The sequence below is a fragment of the Lynx canadensis genome, chromosome E1, assembly GCF_007474595.2.
Source record: "Lynx canadensis isolate LIC74 chromosome E1, mLynCan4.pri.v2, whole genome shotgun sequence".
NCBI classification, from domain to species: Eukaryota; Metazoa; Chordata; class Mammalia; order Carnivora; family Felidae; genus Lynx; species Lynx canadensis.
Window position 1 is genome coordinate 27,196,948 of NC_044316.2, and position 19,974 is coordinate 27,216,921.

Genomic DNA, 19,974 nt, shown 5'->3' on the forward strand with positions numbered 1-19,974 from the left:
CCGCGAGATCGTGACCTGGCTGAAGTCCGACGCTTAACCGACTGCGCCACCTAGGCGCCCCTAATTTTCCATACATTCTTAAAGGTCCTTTCAGTTTCCTAGACATATTTTGTCTGCATAGCCTCACATCTTAATCTGAAATATTGCACATTTTTTTCCGCTTTCTTTTTCTTTCTTTCTTTCTTTCTTTCTTTCTTTCTTTCTTTCTTTCTTTTTTTACTAATCTTTGCACCCAATGTGGGGCTCAAACTCACAGCCAGAGATCAAGAGTTGCGTGCTCTACCAACTAAGCCAGCCAGGCACCCAAACACTTCACATTTTAAAAATAGCTTCTTCCTCTGTACCAAATGATAACTCTTCTAGTCCTGGTATCTTTTCAATTTTCTGGTGAATCTTAACCAGGCTTCCCCGACCAACTATTTATATTTTCTTTAATACCTTCTTCTCTTCACTTCTGTGTCATAATATATATGCTCTGTAAAGTGTATATCTACACATGCACATAAATAAGATCTAAATTGTAGCTGTTCATTATATTTTTACTACCTCTCTCTCAACTACTTATCCTATCAAAGATATACCGTACTTAAGCACAGTATCTTTTGCCGGTTATGTATTATAACTCCTTTTAAATATACTGTACCTTGAAAATAGTATGTTTACATGATTTTTTCTTGCTGCTCATGAAGCAGCTATTTAAAAAAAAAAACAACTCCTAGAAGTTAAGAACTAATAGAATATTAGTTAAGGAACTAACAGAATATTTCTAAATGAAAACAAAAGTATTCATTGATAGCAAGAGCATTGATACATACATAAGATAAAACAAAACACAAAAACCACTACCAACAACAAATCTTAAAAAGAGGTTAAAATTAAGCTTATTGGGGAAAAGACAGTCTCTTCAACAAATGGTGCAGAAAAAAGTGGACAGCTACATGCAAAAGAATGAAACTGGGCCACTTTATTACATCATACACAAAAAATAAAGTCAAAATGGATTAAAGACTAAATGTGAGGCCTGAAACCGTAAAACTAGGAGAAAAACCTAGGCAATAATATTTTTGACATTAGCCTTAGAAACATTTTTTCTAGATATGTCTCCTCATACAAGAGAAACAAGAGCAAAATTAATCTATTGGGACTACACCAAAATAAAAAGCTTCTGCACAGCTAAGTAAATAATCAACGAATCTAAAAGGCAACCTACTGAATGGGAGAAGATTTGCAAGTGTCATATCCAATAAAGGGCTAGTATCCAAAATATATAAAATATGATACAACTCAACACCCCCAAACCCAAATAATGCAATTTAAAAATGGGCAGAAAAGGGGCGCCTGGATGGCTCAGTCGGTTAAGCATACAACTTTGGCTCAGGTCATGATCTCGTGGTTCATGAGTTTGAGCCCCAGATAAGGCTCTCTGCTGTCAGTGCGGAGTCCACTTCAGATTCTCTATTTCCCTCTTTCTCTGCCCATCGCTCACTCATGTCTGTCTCTCTCTCCCAAAAATAAATAAAACATTTTTTAAAAAATGAGCAGAAGATATGAAAAGACATTTCTCCAAAGGAGACATACAGATAGCCAAGAGACCCACGAAAAGATGCTCAACATCACTCATCATCAGGAAAATACAAATAAAAACTACAATGAGATATCACCTCACACCTGTCAGAAGACAAGTCACACAAGAAATGGGGTACCTGGGTGGTTCAGTGGATTGAGCATAAGACTCTTGGTTTCAACTCAAGTCATGATCCCAGGGTCGTGGGATTAAGCCCTGCATCAGGCTGCATGCTGAGTGTGGAGCCTGATTAAGATTTTCTCTCTCTCTCTCTCTCTCTCTCTTTCTCTCACTGCTTCTGCCCCTCTTCTCCACTTGCTCTCTCTCTCTCTCTAAAATAAAAAAACAAAACAAAACAAAAACCCCACAAGAAACAAGTGTTGGCAAAGATGTAGAGAAAAAGCAACAATTGTGTACTGTGGGTAGGAATGCAAATTGGCACAGCCACTGTGGAAAACAATATGGAGGTTCCTTAAAAAGTTAAAAATTACAAATAAAATTACCATATGATCCAGTAATTCCACTACTGGATATTTACCCAAATAAAATGGGTAATTCAAAAAGATATATGCACTCCTATGTTTATTACAGCATCATTCACAATAGCCAAGATATAGAAGCTACCCAAATGTCCATCAACAGATGACTGAATAAAGATGTGATACACACACACACACACACACACACACACACACACACACACAGTGGAATATTACTCAGCCATAAAAAATAATGAGATCTTGCCACTTACAACATGGATGGACCTAGAGGGTATAATGCTAAGTGAAATAAGTCAGACTGAGAAAGACAAATACCATATGATTTCACTCATATGTGGAATTTAAGAAATAAGACAAATGAACAAAGAAAATAAAAAGACAAACAACAACTAAACATAGTAAATGTAATGTTGTATCTATCAAGTAAAAACCACCTAAATCAGACATTCTTTGAACATCAAAAAACTTATCAGATGATCACAGTCTTCAAAGATAAAATTATTTACATTCCATCCTTATAAATAACTTATTATACAAATACAGTATCCTTAGGAATAGTTTATTCTAACCAAGTATTTTAATGTTATAAATAAGGGTGGTTGGTAAAAATTTAACCAAAGATATGGAGAAAAACTTACAAAATAATATACTTTAAACATAAAGAATGCTTAGAATCACTCAAAGTTATAAGCATTTATCCCCCAGATATTATATATATCACTACATCCCAGGCATCAAATATTTGATAAATCATAGTATATTGGGTACATACCCAATATGCGTCTCAGTGTAAACTGTACAAATAAAGTGATTCGTTGATTTTTTTTTTTAACTTAGAGTAATTTAAATGAATCTGGAAAGGTTTTTCCACAGACAGGAGGAAAGTTTTTGCATTTTTAGAGATGTAAGAGAATTTGAGGATTATAGCCAAATGCACTGTATTATAGAACAGGAAGAATAAACAATGATGAACACAGGAAGACAGGATTTAGATGAAACTAGAATATGGAAAACCAGTACATTTGGACCTGATAACAGGAAAAATAAACTCTAAGGTGCTTTTTGTTATTTTTATTTTTAAGTAATCTCTATGCCTGAAGTGGGGCTCGAATTTACAGCCCCAAGATAAAAAGTCACATACTCTATTGAGTCAGCCAGCCACATCTACATTTTAAGGTGTCTTTGAATGATGAGAAACAGAAACAGAACAAAAACTTAAGCCAAATTCTCCTGATTTCTTAGCCCCAATTGTATGCATAAACATGGCTGAATAAATATATAAGAAAATATTTTTCTTACTAAATATGGAAAGGTAATGTCTTCCATGGGGTTTAACTTTTCATATTCCCTGCCTTATTTTCCAGAGAAAATAAAACAGTGTTTTCACCATTACCACAGACTGATGATGATCATTTACTCTAAGACAAAGAACAAGGTATCAATCAGCTTTCATTCCTGTCTCTCCTGCTGCTTCTCTGTGAGGTGCCCTAAAAGAGATCTATGTGAAATATAATAATTGAAACACCGAAAAAAGTGTATCTTATTCAGAAAAATAAGATCAGCACTCATAAAGCTTCAAACAAGAAAGACCAGATTACAGGTTCAGGTCTGTAAAAGAATTACAGGGTAGACACATAACCCTATTCATAAGCAGCAATCAGTGTAACAGTTGTTTCATTTTCTCCTTTTCTCTTTCTCTCCAAGACTAATTAGCATTACACACAGTATGTTCCTTGTTACAAATGTCTTCTTTCAGCTTTAGAACTATAGTATCTTTTGATTACCCACAACTCTGATCTAGTTTTTCAGTTATGCAGAAGCCAAACACTCTTTGTAACACTTCAGACTAGCTAAATTAAAAAAAAAGGGGGGGGGGGATTTTAATAAAATAGAAACAACTGTCACAAGTGGATGCTATGTGTATACTATCTTCACTTTGTGAATCTTTATCATAAAGATAAACTGTAAAAGAATACCTTTTTATATACTTACTGCTGAAAGGCTGCCATTGTATTCTCCAAATTTTCTCCAGCACCTGTGAAAACATTCCATTTAAACTTCATTTACTTAGCTAATTTGAACTTTTTATTTTTCTAGAAATTCACTTTAATAAGATACATCTAGTGAATCTTGATGTCTATATACTATGAAGACATCATAAGTGTTTTAAAGAATGTAATGGTATTTTGAATTTTTTTTTTTTTTTTTTTTTTGGCTGCACCAGGACGAATGAAAGATTAAAACAAAGCCACAGCAACACAGAAAGGTTAGAAGAACCTAAACATGATTTTTAAGCTACAATATCTTGACAGAAGAGGACTCGGTACATATACACCTCCTCAGAAAGGGTTAAACTATCTCTCCTCTGCACACGCATTCTTTATTATGCATTTCTCTAATAAAGACATTTATTATACTACAGCATAAATTATTAACCTGGCTCCTCCTTTTCCTCAGAATTAACTGAAAAGAAGCGACTGGTTTAATCACCCTGGCTGAAGGCAGTATAGGGTAGTAGTTGAGGGTGGAGTTAGGATCTTTGTTCTCAAATTATTTGATATTTGCATGACCTTGGTAAAAGCTACATAACCTCTCAGTGGCTGAGCTTCTTTATAAAAATGAGGGGCGCCTGGCTGGCTTAGTCAGTGGAGCATTGACTCTTGATCTCAGTGTTGTGTGTTTGAGCCCCACATTGGGGGTAGAGATTACTTTAAAAATATATAATTAAAAGATTTTTTTTTTTAATTAAGTAAATTTACCCTCAACGTGGGGCTCAAACTCAAGACCTAGATCAAGACTCACATGCTCTACTGACTGAGCCAGCCAGGTGCAGCCTCCCTCGCCGCACTCCCTCCTGCCAAATAAAATCTTAAAAAAAAAAAAAAAAATGAGGTTAATGATGGCACCTGTCTCATAGGATTGCTGTAATTAAATGAATTAACATTGTCAAGTGCCTATGTCAACAATTTTAAAACATGATAGTTTTTCCCGTTTTAATATCTCTGAAGCTAGGGTGATTTTACAATGGATGGTATGTACTAGTTTATTTGACAAGATTTTTTCTTAGCAGCACATTAAAAATGTGCATTTTATAACTAATGGCATTAGGTTCAATGAAATACAGTAAAACCCTGGTTTGCAAGCATAGTTCATTCGGGAAACATGCTTATAATCCAAAACACTCATATGTCAAAGTAAATTTCAAAGACCACTAGTTCAACTGTGACATTCAGTGTCATGTACTACTCGTATTGCAAGACATTGCTCATTTATCAAACTAAAATTTATTATAAATGTTTGCTTGTCTTGCAGAACACTTGCAGAACAAGTTGCTCACAATCCAAGATTTTACTATAGTGAAAATTCAGTAAAAGTAAAGGATTACTGCTATTATTATTACTAGTAATTAGTGCTTGGTGAATGTCCATTGACTAATGAATGAATAATATTGCAATAACAAAAAGGACACAGTATATTATATATACTAGGCAGAATCAATTAACATAACATGCTAGCCACAAGTTTTAAAATATTTTAAAACTAAAAGATTTCAGTATTACTAATTAATGGAATGCACAGGTCAAATACTTAGGAAATATTTTTCCAAATACTTCAGAAAACAATTTCTTCTTAACAAAAAGAAACACTTCAAGTTTAGGGTACTGTTCAAGTATTACCATTAACATGTTTTACATACAATACCATCTGGACATATTTGTGAGAGTATTAAAATATTCTTCTTCTTTTATACTGCTAGATTGTATTTTTTTGACAACCTAATAATCAATGGAAACACAAGGTATGAAGAAATGAATATATTAACCTAATGTTCTAAAGCTCCATAGTTTAGCAGAGAGAAAAGAATATCCATATGAAAAAAGCTACTTTGATTTTAGGTTCTCTTAGTTACTAGAGTTGATGCAGATGAAGTAAATAGGAAGATTATAGTTTTTTTTCAAAAGTAAGTGCTCTTTTGGGGTGCCTGAGTGGCTCAGCTGGTTAAGCGACGGACTTGTGGTCATGATCTCATGGTCTGTGGGTTTCAGCCTTGTATTGGGCTCTGTGCTAACAGCAAGATGCCTGCTTGAGATTCTGTCTTTCCCTCTCTCTCTGCCCCTCCTCACTCGTGCACACAAGCTCTCTCTCTTTCTCAAAATAAATAAATAAACTTAAAAAAAAAAGTAAGTGCTCTATTGAGGTTAAATGACTTTTATTTTCTTTGATAGATTAAATGACTTTTAAAAATCTAGCTGGCGTGGGGCACCTGGGTGGCTCAGTCGGTTAAGTGTCTGACTTCAGCTCAGGTCATGATCTCACAGTTTGTGAGTTTGAGCCCCATGTCAGGGTCTGTGCCGACAGCTCAGAGCCTGGATCCTGCTTCAGATTCTGTGTCTCCCTCTCTCTGCCTCTCCTAGCTTGTGCTCTATGTCTCTCTCTCTCTCAAAAATAAACATTTAAAAATAAATAAAAAAATAAAAATCTAGCTGGTGTTTGTTTTAAAAACTATAGAAATATGTTATATTTGGATAATCAATATTCAAGAACAAAGCACTCTAGAATATGACCAAAAAAGACAAGAGTGCTCTAAAATGGTTATCAGTAGGTTAAATAAGTTAAACTACTGACTGCTTTTTGTGCCAAAAAGCAAGGAATTTAAAAGGATACAGAAGCCAGTTTGAAAAAGTTCTCATTGGCGAAACCAGGGACAATGATATCACCAAAATAATGACAATAATCATCAAATAAAACAGAATATGTTGAACCCACTCCCGAAAAAGAAAGAAAACATTGAGCCCATTTTACTAAGTACACTGAAAGTCTGATGAAGAATGGGATACACACGTAGTTTCAAAGAACCTCCCTACAAAAATACTTATCCATTACAAAGAAAAAAGGAGTAATTTCAAATGGAAAAGTTTGGCAGACACCAGCTTCCCTCTTCATCAAGAGATCAAAGTAAATAAATATCATTAGCCTTCAAGCTGACTTCTTGTGTCTTTCCATTTTCTTTGCTTTTTGGCACAATAACAAATCAAATAGCAGTTATCTCCAGGTGGCTGGAATACAAGTGATTTCTTTTCTAACATGCATTCTTTTATATCTTACAATCCCTCTACAATGAAAATGCATTACTTTAAAAATAGTTGGGAGAGGGGCGCCTGGGTGGCTCAGTCGGTTAAGTGGCCGACTTCGGCTCAGGTCATGATCTCGCAGTCCGTGAGTTAGAGCCCTGCGTCGGGCTCTGTGCTGACAGCTGAGAGCCTGGAGCCTGTTTCAGATTCTGTGTCTCCCTCTCTCTGACCCTCCCCCATTCATGCTCTGTCTCCCTCTGTCTCAAAAATAAATAAAACGTTAAAAAAAAATTAAAAAAAAATAGTTGGGAGAATCAAAATCTTAAGCACACGGCATATATGCTGAAACCTGGAAAATTCTCTTCACCACAGCCTCCCAATATTTCTTAACCTTAATACCAGAATGAATTCAATTCTCAACTCCTCCATGAAGTAGTACTTTCTTACCACTTCAGATTACAATGATTCTTTTTACAGTCCAGAGTTACTGCCTTAAACTGTTCCCAACCATTTCAGTCTCAGGATTCTTTTACTGAGTACCTCAAAGAGCTTTTAATTATGTGGATTATATCCATTAATAATTACATATTAGAAATTGAATATTAAAAAATTGTTTAAACTTTTTTTAAAAAAAGTAATCTCTATGACCAAAATGCGGCTCAAACCACGACTCCGAGATCAAGTCACATACTCTACCGAGTGAGTCAGCAAGGGGCCCACACTATAAAAATTTTAAATTTGCTTACCTGAAATAACAATAATAAACCCATTACATGTTAACAAAACATTTTTTTGTTAACATAACATTTTATGAAAATGAACTCTCTGCCCAAAAAAAAAATGTAATGATAAGAGTGACATTGTTTTACATTTTTGCAAATCTCTTTAATGCCTGGCTTTATAGACGGCAGATGCTCATATCTGCTTCATACATGTATATCAACCTTCACCCATATAGTCAGTTGGAAAAGAAATATTCTTTTTTTTTTTAATTTTTTTTACATTTATTTATTTTTGAGAAACAGTGAGACAAAGCATGAGCGGGGGAGGGGCAGAGAGAGAAGGAGACACAGAATCTGAAGCAGGCTCTAAGCGGTCAGCACAGAGCCTGACGCGGGGCTCGAACCCACAAACTGTGAGATCATGACCTGAGCCGAAGTCGGATGCTCAACCAAGTGAGCCACCCAGGCACCCCAAGAAATATTCTTTTTTGATACTGCACCAAAATTTAACAAGTGGTAGTTTCTTAAAAGTTAGCTGCACCTGTTTCCGATTCTGTGTCTCCCTCTCTCTCTGCCCCTCCTCCGTTCATGCTCTGTCTCTCTCTGTCCCAAAAATAAATAAACGTTGAAAAAAAAAAATTAAAAAAAAAAAAAAAAAAGGGGGCGCCTGGGTGGCGCAGTCGGTTAAGCGTCCGACTTCAGCCAGGTCACGATCTCGCGGTCCGGGAGTTCGAGCCCCGCGTCAGGCTCTGGGCTGACGGCTCAGAGCCTGGAGCCTGTTTCCGATTCTGTGTCTCCCTCTCTCTCTGCCCCTCCCCCGTTCACGCTCTGTCTCTCTCTGTCCCAAAAATAAATAAACGTTGAAAAAAAAAATTAAAAAAAAAAAAGTTAGCTGCAATATGGAATCTGAACCATATGAATGACGTTTTCATACTCTATTACATGAAAATCCATTGGTCCATCTTTTTTTTTTTTTTTAATTTTTTTTCAACGTTTATTTATTTTTGGGACAGAGAGAGACAGAGCATGAACGGGCGAGGGGCAGAGAGAGAGGGAGACACAGAATCGGAAACAGGCTCCAGGCTCTGAGCCATCAGCCCAGAGCCCGACGCGGGGCTCGAACTCACGGACCGCAAGATCGTGACCTGGCTGAAGTCGGACGCTTAACCGACTGCGCCACCCAGGCGCCCCCATTGGTCCATCTTGAACTTTGAATGGATCTTTCACCCATGCATACTTTTATATCATGCATTGGTCTTTTGGAAAATACGAATTTACTGAATCATGCTGCTCTTCTAAATGTTCAACATGTTTTATTATACAATAGGTTTTAATTTTTTTTAATGTTTATTTATTTTTGAGAGAGAGAGACAGAGCACTAGTGGGAGAGGGGCAGAGAGAGAGGGAAACACAGAATCCGAAGTAGGCTCCAGGCTCTGAGCCGTCAGCACAGAGCCCTATGTGGGGCTCGAACTCACAAACCGTTGAGATCATGACCTGAGCAAAAGTCAGACGCTTAACCTGACTGAGCCACCAGGGCACCCCTATACAACAGATTTTAAAGACACATTTGTTAATACCTCATCTCATCAGGAAAATCTTTAAGAAAGCTATGAAGCGTGCAGTGGAGGATACAAATTCTCTAAATTTCTAATTTTTGCTTGAAAACTCAAATGTAATCATTGGCACTGCCTTCAGACAAGGCAGCTAGCTTATTTTTTTTCCTAATGACAGACTCATTTTATAATTTTCAAGAACACATCTGCCAAATACTCAAGTCTGAATAACCAGTTTTAGTTTTTCAAGGCTAATTCAGCTCAAAATTCAAATGATTGCACAAGTAAGTGCTTTTCCTCAAGACAACCACCATCATACTTTGATATGCAACAAAAGTGTTTTGTGTGTGTACTTCCAATTTGTCACATAAAATATTAAAAGTTATGTGTACCCGAGGTGCCTGGCTGACTCAGTTGGTAGAGCATGTGACTCTTGATCTCAGGGTCATGAGTGCAAGCCCCACACTGGATGTAGAGTTACTTAAAATAAAATTAAATTTAAAAAAAAAAAGATATTTGCTTTAAAAAAAGTCATGTGTACTCAAGGGTTGAAATTTAATAACATAATTTTTATTAATGCATGAAAGATATTAAGTGAAGTTGCTTTTTAAAAAAAAAACTGTGAGCCATTGTATTTGGGTGATGGGTTCGTGGAGTCTTAATATGTTTGTATGTTTGACTTGAAATTATCTTTTGGTTTGGGGTTAGGAAAAAATAGGATAGCGATTCGGTACTCTGAAATACATTTTCCCACAGTTAATTTTTACTAATATTTACATTCAAAGTCTGCATGTTTGTCTTTTATGTCTGCTTTCCATATTAATTTTAATTGTAATTCACTAAAACCTAACAGTTTAAGCATGAAAACATTGTTACTTAAGATCTTTGATTTTGTAAGTTTCTGAAATAGCTAGAACTAAATAAAATATTGAAAAGTCAATCAAGATATTAATAATTAGTAGAAGCTATCTATACACGGTGCTTAGCACTTTACATATTATTTCATTAAAACTCCACAACCAGAGGGGCGCCTGGGTGGCACAGTCGGTTAAGCGTCCGACTTCAGCCAGGTCACGATCTCGCGGTCCGTGAGTTCAAGCCCCGAGTCGTGCTCTGGGCTGATGGCTCAGAGCCTGGAGCCTGTTTTCCGATTCTGTGTCTCCCTCTCTCTCTGCCCCTCCCCCGTTCATGCTCTGTCTCTCTCTGTCCCAAAAATAAATAAACGTTGAAAAAAAAATTAAAAAAAAAAAAAAACTCCACAACCAGAAAAAAATTGGATATGGTCACATAGCCAACAAGGGGAACTACAATTCAAGCATAAGCCATGATTTCAGATTCCATCCTTTTTACCACTATGTGGCAGCTTCTATGCTGCCATTCATAGAACACCTTTATTTCAGTTTTACAGATAAGTTGTTCATATTGATCCTTACTCCCATATTCTTCTATTTGGTATTTGTTTGTAAAGCTTGAAGATAAATTCCACAGTGATAAGACCCACAAATTACTTGTTAGATTCATATGGTGAAAGCCTGGAAGAGTAACTAAGGGACTAATTAAAAAGCATGCCATTCCTCTCCAAGGAATTATTTGGTGGTAGCTCTTCTTTCATGAAATTTTTGAATTCCTTTTGTTTCCAGTTAGCATATCATTTATGGAAGCACACTTGCCAGTAATTTTTCTTTTCCTTCAACAATCAGTTTAAACAATGCCTGGTTTGTGGGGTGCCTGGGTGGTTCAGTCAGTTAAGTGACCAACTTGGGCTCAGGTCATGATCTCATGGTTCGTGAGTTCGAGTCTCACGTCAGAGATTGGAGCCTGCGTTGGATTCTGTGTCTCTCCCTCTTTCCGCCCTCTGCGCTTGCGCTCTCTAAGTAGATAAATGTTAAAAAAAATTACAGGGTGCCTGGGTTGCTTATTTGGTTAAGCGTCAAACTTCAGCTCAGGTCATGATCTTGCGGTTCATGGGTTCCAGCTCCATGTTGGGCTCCGTGCTGACAGCTCAGAGACTGGAGCCTGTTCCAGATTCTGTCTCCCTCTCTCTCTGCCCCTCTCCCACTCTCTCTCTCTCTCTCAAAAATAAGTGAACATTAAAAAAAAGTAAAAAAAAAAATCTGACTTCAGCTCAGGTCATGATCTCACAGTTCGTGAGTTTGAGCCCCACATCAAGCTCTCTGTTGTCAGCACGGAGCCCACCTCCAGATCCTCTATCTCCCTCTCTCTCTGCCCCTTTTCCCCTCTCTCTCTCACTCTCTCTCCCTTTAAAAAAAGAATAAACATTAAAAATAAAGGAAATAGCATTCTGCAGTTGCACCCTGAAACATGTCTCACATCAGGATATCAATTCTTTCTCTTCACCTCTTGTTCCCTCATTCCCTTGTTCCTATTTCCAGGGAATCTCCTTCACCTTTCAATGAGGTGTTTTTTTGTTTTGTTTTTGTTTTTTGAAGTTTATTTTTTTAGTAATCTACACCCAACATGGGGCTTGAACTCACAACCCCGAGATCAAGAGTTGTATGTTTTAACTAAGCCAGCCAGGTGCCCTTTCAACAAGAACTTCTTTCTCACTCATTTACTCAACTGGCTCACTCATTCCTACTGATGCCTTATTAATAATGGAGTCATTTATCATTTACTTAATAGAACTTTCCTGTTTAACAAAGCAAACTAAAATATACTTATTATTGGCAATGGCTGAATGATCTGAATACAATACCAAATTTTCTATAATGATATTTTTTATATTTAATTTTTCTAAATCTGAATACAATTTAAGATATATATATTATATATATCTTAACAATTTAAGATATTTATCTATTATATATATCTTAAGATATATATCTTACACATATATCTTAAATTGTATTCAGATTTAGAAAAATTAAATATAAAAAATATCATTATAGAAAAATTATTGGTTACTGGTTGGCTCAGTCGGTTGAGCATCCGACTTCGGCTCAAGTCATGATCTCGAGGTCCGTGAGCTCAAGCCCCGAGAAGGACTCTATGCTGACAGCCTTGAGCCTGCTTCAGATTCAGTGTCTCCCTCTCTCTCTGCCCCTCCCCCATTCACACTCTCTCTCTCTCTCTCTCTCTCTCTCAGAAATAAACATTAAAAATGTTTAAATAAAAAAAGGAAAATTATTGAAATTATGACGAGATACACAACAAAAACCACTTATAATTAAACAGAGCATACATGTGGTAGTTAGTTGGTAAATGCTGCCTATCAATATACAATTTGAATATCAATATACAGATTTGAATATCTTATGCTTTTGTGCTATTGATGCGTTTAATTTTTCTTATACCTGTAAATACATATTTCACTAGTTTTTTTTCTCCTTGAGATACAGAAACAGTTCTGCAGTGTTCCAGGGAAGCCCTATTGAGAAATGCTCTTAGTATATGCCATCTCTAGTCCTTACAAGCTCTTTATGCTCTTATGTAAGTCATATATATACTGTTTCCAAGGTGAACTGTAAATGTTGAATGAACAAATGAATTTAGAAATGGAGAAGGAACTTACTTTGTTGTTTGATTTATTGAATAATTTCATTTTTTAAAATGTTTATTTATTTTTGATAGAGATAAAGATACAGTGTGATGGGGGGGGGGGTGGTACGGGGAGAGAGAGAAGGAGACACGGAATCCAAGCTGTCAGCACAGAGCCCAACGCAGGGCTCAAACTCATGAACCATGATATCATAACCTGAACCGAAGTTGGAGGCTTAACAGACTGAGCCACCTAAGTGCCCCCTGAAGTGAGACTCTTAACCAACTAAGCCACCCAGGCACGACCAGAATGCTATTTCCAACGACACTTTTGAGACTCAAATCCATGCTTCAATTTCTTCCTTGAGCAACCAATTAAAGTTTAGGACCCAGCAGCAGCCAGTGCCCAAGGGCAAACTAATCACTTGCCAAATCATTCTGTGGCAGGATACCCAGATAGTGACAGTACTCTGCCTCAAGATCAAGGGTAAAAGATTAGGAAGGTGGAGATTTGATGGGTTGGTCATTTTTTTTTTTTTTAATTATCTGGCCATTGAACCATAATAAATAGACTTTTTAAAAAGGGCTGTTGCTTAATTCAGTTGGCTCACAGAGATAGATTAAGGAGTATTAAAGCAAGTTATCTCCCTACTTTCCTACAATCGTATCTCTATCCAACTCAGTCGGCATCTGAAATAAATGTAAATACATTATGATTCAGAAAACATGTATTTAAAGGATATACTTCAAAATGTTAACAGAGATTGTGTTTTGATAGTAAAGTCTGAGGAATTATTTTTTCTTTTTTCATTTCTAAATTTTCCAAATTTTCTACAATGAACGAGTTACTTATGCAATTGCAAAGAACATTAATAAAATTCATATTTTTATGGAGAAATTAAGAAAATGAACTTTGAGAGCATTTCTTGCTCTCCATTTAATCCGAAGGGTGTATCTTTGATCTTATTGGTTTTTCATCAATACATTGTAGTTATAAAAGGTGTTCTTTGGTCAAAAATTTAGTAAACACATGGGAGGGATCTAGCATGCAGTAGATAATTAGCAAACAATAAGCTATTATTTTGATTGTGTTAAAATCTGTACTAGAAGTGAGAGACAGAAGCACTAATAAAATCTGAAACCTGCCCTTGAAGAACTCAGTCTAGAAAAGAAACCAGATGTATTAACATATCCTATTACAATATAATGTAATACAATGTATGCTTTAAAGAGGCAAGAATAAAATAAGCCTATAGCATTTAATTTTTGAAACCTTAATTTCCTCTTTCAAGGACAATCAATCTTAGTAAAAGGCAGTATGTTCACTAAAACTTTGAAAACATAAGTATAGGGTGAGTTTATTCCTTCCCAATCAACTCATTTACTGCAAAATACATATGTGGATCTCTCATATCCGTATTGGTATTTCTAAACAATTTCACAGTTTTCAAAGTGCATTTTATTTATTTTTAATTTTTTTTAAGTTTATTTATTTACTTTTGAGAGAGAGACAGAGACAGAAAGAGACAGAATGAGCGTGCAGGGCCAGGGGCGGGTTAGAGAGACAGGGGGAGAGAGGATCCCAAGCAGGCTCTGCATCATCAGCACAGTGTCTGATGCAGAACTCGAATTCACCAACCATGAGATCGTGACCTGAGCCGAAATCAAGAGCTGGCAGCTTAACCAACTGAGCCACCCAGGTGCCCCAAGTACATTTTATATACCTAATCCTCCTAACAACCTAAACCAAGCAAAGCAAACAGTCCCCATTTGTAAATAAGGAAACTAAGTCTTCTTCCCAAAGCTAACTAGTGGTATAAATTCAGAATTTGACCCAGGTGATAATGCTTTTACAGCAAACAACATAGAACACATTAAGGGTTTCAAGGTATGGCAATCACAGTGTATATACTTTGTACACATATTTTGATCAATGTTTTTATTTAACTTTGAGAGAGAGAACGAGTGGGGAGGGACAGGGAGAGAGGGACAGGGAAGGAGGGAGGGAGGGAGGGAGGGAGGGAGAGAGAGGGAGGGAGAGAGAGAGAGAGAGAGAGAGAGAGAGAGAGAGAGAGAGAGAGAGAATATCCCAAGCAGGCTCCAAACCGTAAATGCAGAGCCCGATGCGGGGCTGGAACTAACTAACCATGAGATTATGACCTGAGCTGAAACCAATAGTTGGATGCTTAACTGACTGAGCCACCCAGGTGCCCCTTGATCAATGTTTCAATCTTGGAATGGCCATACATCTAGTTTACATGAAATATCAGGTATTTGAAGTTAGGGTAAGAGAGAATTAGCCCAAATGTTAGTAATACACACAAGGAGACTAGTGATAGCTATTAGCAGTGTCCAAGACAAAATTTCAGAGTAAGCAAGGAGAGGACTCCTTCCTCGTCTATTATTTTCCAGAAATTTAGTATCTTGAGTTACAAAGTATTTTTTAGTAAATATCTCCTCTATTCACTCTAGATTCAATTGTATTACTTGGTGCACATACTCAACAAAAGCACTAACAACACAGGAACTTACCACATTGCGTTAGGACCGTCATATAAGCAAACAGATTAAAGTCTGCAGATATTTAACAAGATTCTCATGACAGTTTCAGCTATATGTCTTTGAATATACAAATACTGATGCCATATTTACAAATAATGAATGGAAAATTCTATATAAAGGGTGAAATTTAAACAACTGAAATGACTTAATATCTAGAGAAAAATATTTTTGAAGTATTTCCAACAGTAAATGAGCATTGGAAATCCAGCTTATCCTGGTTTTTGATACTGGCTTTGCTCATCTAGCACATTTTAACCTCAATAGAGTACTGATTTTTTTCACCTGTAGAATGTCACAAAAATTCAAACATTAACATGTATTTATCCTAAAATAAAATTTAGACCATCCATAATGACAGTTTAGATAGCTTTTTAGAGGATCTAGTTTTGTTTTTGGTTTGGGTTTTTAGTAAGCACAGTTTCCTTTTTTTTTTTTTTAAATCAGTAAACATGGTGTACCTGGCTGGCTCAGTCAGAAGAGGGTGCAACTCTTGATCTTGCTGTCATGAGTTCAGGTCCCACACTGGGTGTAGAAATTACATACATACATACATACATACATACATACATACATACGTACATACATACATACACAAACTTAAAAGAGAACAAGCAACTATTTTAAAAAATTATATCAGTAACCACAACTGTAGTATGTGTACTGCCTAGCTCCAAAATAAAAGGACTACTACCATTGAAAATTGCTTCTACGGCAACAATTTAAACACTAAAAGCTGGTTTGGGGTTTTAATGAGTGAAGGTACATTAGCGGTCATGTCATCCTATAGTTTAACTATGTATCTAATTAAAACACAGATAAACCAAATAAGCAATAACATGGCATTTTGCTGGTGAGCGCTTAAAACCTCTGATGCTTTTCATGAGTAAGGAGACTAGCATAACTATTGAAGTCATTCTTTAGAACTGTTTTTAACATAAAATTGTACAGATTATACAGAAGAATGGTAATGTACTTCTGTGATATTTAAAACTGTATTCCTGGCCAATTCTTGTTAAAAAAGGTGTTATGATACCACATCAAGTTTTAGGCTGTAAACTCCTAGAATTTACCATGTCAAGTTATTAGACTGTAAATTCCAAGCAGTTTTAACCTAGTTTAACATTCAGCTCTTAACAGTTAAAATTAATTGACTTAATCCAATTTCACAACATTTTACACATCATGCTTGAAATGAAATAAAGACACATTATTCTACAATAACGAAGAAGCAAAGATTTGGCCTGCTGTTTGGTAAACTACAGGGTGGACTATCTAGGCTCCTTTGTAAGATACTTTTCCAAGAAACAACTTCTTTTTCTTTAAACAAATACAGTCCTATCATAAACGACATCATCTTTTCGTCTTTAGGAAATCCAGGTGTCATTGCTGAGGTGCAGGGTGGGGCTAAAAAAATAAAAATAAAAACAAAAAAACCCAAAACTGGTGGAAGGCTTGCAGCCTTGGGAACCAGGATGCTCCAGTTTCTGTCCCAGTCCAGCCCAAGCTCGAATTGTGACCTTGGGAAGTGTCCCCAGGTCAGTGACTCGGTTTCCCTCTTTTCTTAATTATCAGTGCTCTGAGACGGGGGTAGGGGTGGGACCAGCCCCAAGGACTGCAGACAACTGGCTGCAGCACGGTCCAGGTTCACGCAGTTCCTCAAACCTTGAAGCATGTCGCCCCGGATCTCCCTACAAGCTCAGCCACTGGTTCCGCTCAGAGCAGTCCATTCAGGTGCCCCAGCTGGGTAACCCTGGCTCTGCCCGGCGCTCCCCCCACCCTCCTGGTGCCTCGCTGATAGGAAGGGACCTTGCGATCATCCTTCCATTTGCCGAGAAACGCTCCATCTGCCCTTAATTCTCACCCTAGTCCTTCCTCCTTCACAGAATCCCTGACACCGCTGCACTCGAGAGATCCCCCACCTTGGTCTAAAGACCCCTTATCTTTCCTCAGAAGACCTCCCCGTCACATCGCCTTCACCTCCAGAAAACCCTCTTTCACACACCCCATTCTTCCTCAAACTCTCACGTATTTCCACCCGCCTGCCTTTTGCGGAGCTCCAAAGGACCCTAAGCTCTAGTGGGGAAAAGAGCCTCCCCCACCTCCGCCATCGGGATCTGGGGACCCCTCTCACCTCCACGGTGAGAGATGTGTTTACTGAGGAATCGCTGCTTCTTTCTCGGGTGCAGCAAGGTCGGGTATTTGAGCAACAAGAATGAGGTCACCAAGTACCCTCCTAGGGTGGAGAGAAGGTAAAAAGCCGCGGTGGACGACATTTCAGCCGCCGTGTGGGAAGTCTCCCACCTCCGGGCCCTCTGAACTCCGCTGCGGCGGTCGCAACGGCTGCGGCGGCGGCAGCTGCTCGAGGTCTGCTCGCCCCCAGCCGGTGCCAGCGGTGCAGCGCACTTGTAGGCGCCAGCCCTCCACGCAGGCGCAGACGGACACCAGCGCCTGAGCAACAAAGGGGCTGCGGTACGCAGGCGCGCTCCGGCTGCTGGGTAGGAGCCTGCAGAGTCCGATAGTGAGTATTTGTCACCTAGCTCTGTGGTAGTCCCAGAGCACTTCAGAAAAGCTCCAAACTGAGGCGAAAGCTTGGAAACCTGCCAGTGTCTTTGCCATCACTCATGCCGAAAAGGCTAGTCAAAGATAGCCTTCAGGAAGGCCTGACATAATTAGAAAATACGCATCAAAAAAGGAAAGTTTCCAGAACACATCTTAGCCCCTACTCTAGGAAGTACAAAGAACTGTTACCAATGGAGGAGTTAAAGCTTGCTAAAATACATAATAAACTCACCTATTTATCTAGCCGAGATAGAGCTTTCCCTATTGTCACACTTACATAAGACGTACTAGTTTATCAGTCAAATATTTGAGGGACAGACTCCTCTCATTTCACTGAATATGCAGTCCCCATGCTTTATACAGGATAGGCAGTCAAGAAATATTTGTTGACTTGCAAGTCTATTCACAATAAGACAATGTTGACAAGGTTATAGGTTATTACTTAAAAGTTTTACAAAGACAGGAAACTCAATTCCAGAAGGCCCAACTAGTTTTCCTCTCACCCATACTTTCAGGTTTATATAAGGAAAATGTGGGACAAAGGTCTGTGGCCTCATGCCGGAGGGCAGTGAAGGTCAAGTTGATCCCAGTCTTAGAGTCAATCCTGGGTGGGGTCTAGTTGGCTCAGAACTGTAGCTGAAAAAAAGATTTCTGCATCAGTTTACCACCACACTAGTCTATTCCTTTTTTTTTTTTTTTTTTAATTTTTTTTTTTCAACGTTTATTTATTTTTGGGACAGAGAGAGACAGAGCATGAACGGGGGGGGGGCAGAGAGAGAGGGAGACACAGAATCAGAAGCAGGCTCCAGGCTCTGAGCCATCAGCCCAGAGCCCGACGCGGGGCTCGAACTCACGGACCGCGAGATCGTGACCTGGCTGAAGTCGGATGCTTAACCGACTGCGCCACTCAGGCGCCCCATCCTTTTTTTTTTTTTTTTTTAACTTTTTAAAATACTTATTTTTGAGAGAGAGAGTGAGACAGGGTGAGCTGGGGAGAGCCAGAGAGGGAGACACAGAATCAGAAGCAGTCTCCAGGCTCTGAGCTGTAAGCACAGAGCCTGTCGAGGGGCTTGAACCACGAGCCTTGAGAACATGACCTGAGCCGAAGTCAGAGGCTTAACCGACTGAGCCACCTAGGCGCCCCTATTTCTTGATGTAATATCAAAATATCCTGAGACGTGATAAAGCCTTTATGGAAAAAAAAGAACTAAGTATAAAAATTTCCAAATATAACCACACTTTTTAAGTTAAAACATTTTAGGGGTGCCTGGGTTGAGCTCAGTTGGTTGAGCTTCTGACTCCTGGCTTCGGCTCAGGTCATGATCTCGGGGTTTCATGGCTTTGGGCCACGCATAGGGCTCCGCACTGACAGTATGGAGCCTGCTTAGGATTCTCTGTCTCCCTCTCTTTCTGCCCCTCCTTTCCCACTATACATATAATGAAAACACTTTAAGGAAATTCATGAGTTGAAAAATACTGCCTTGCTAAGAATTAAGGGGAGTACTTAGGGCTGCCAAATTCTATCCTACAGAGCATATACACTGGTTGCATATATATATTTGCATAATCTCACCTGAAAGCAACTTTTCTCTAAATCCGATTATTACTATTTTTGATGAGTATAGATCCATGTATATGATAAATATTTTCTGGAAAAAATATGTAACTAAGAATATTTAGCCTTCAAGTATAGAGTTACCTATGGCTTAGTAGCTAGAGCTCTGGACTTAAAACCCATATACATAGCTATACCATTTGCAAGCTGAGTGACTTTGGGCATAGCTGACTGACTTTGGGCATATTATTTAGTTTAAGCCTCAGTTTCTACATCTGTAAAATGAGGATAGTAGTATCTAACTTCACAGGGGCATTTTGAGGATCTAATGAAGTAAAATGAAAGCATTGAAAGTATCCTGTATAAGTAAAGCATTATGTCAGAAG

The 19,974-nt window shown here is 38.0% G+C and overlaps 1 protein-coding gene across 1 annotated transcript in view; it reads right to left on the reverse strand.

The window, feature by feature from the left end:
• GDPD1 (glycerophosphodiester phosphodiesterase domain containing 1) overlaps window positions 1-17,836 on the reverse strand; it is a 50,769-nt gene extending 32,933 nt beyond the window's left edge. Inside the window, exons 1-2 of the mRNA XM_030296681.2 lie at window positions 17,606-17,836; window positions 4,057-4,099 (exon numbers count right to left, since the gene is read on the reverse strand). Coding sequence (XP_030152541.1) covers window positions 4,057-4,099; window positions 17,606-17,747 — 185 coding nt within the window. The 5' untranslated portion in view covers window positions 17,748-17,836. The remainder of the gene's footprint in view (window positions 1-4,056; window positions 4,100-17,605) is intronic.
• Window positions 17,837-19,974: the final 2,138 nt, after the last annotated feature.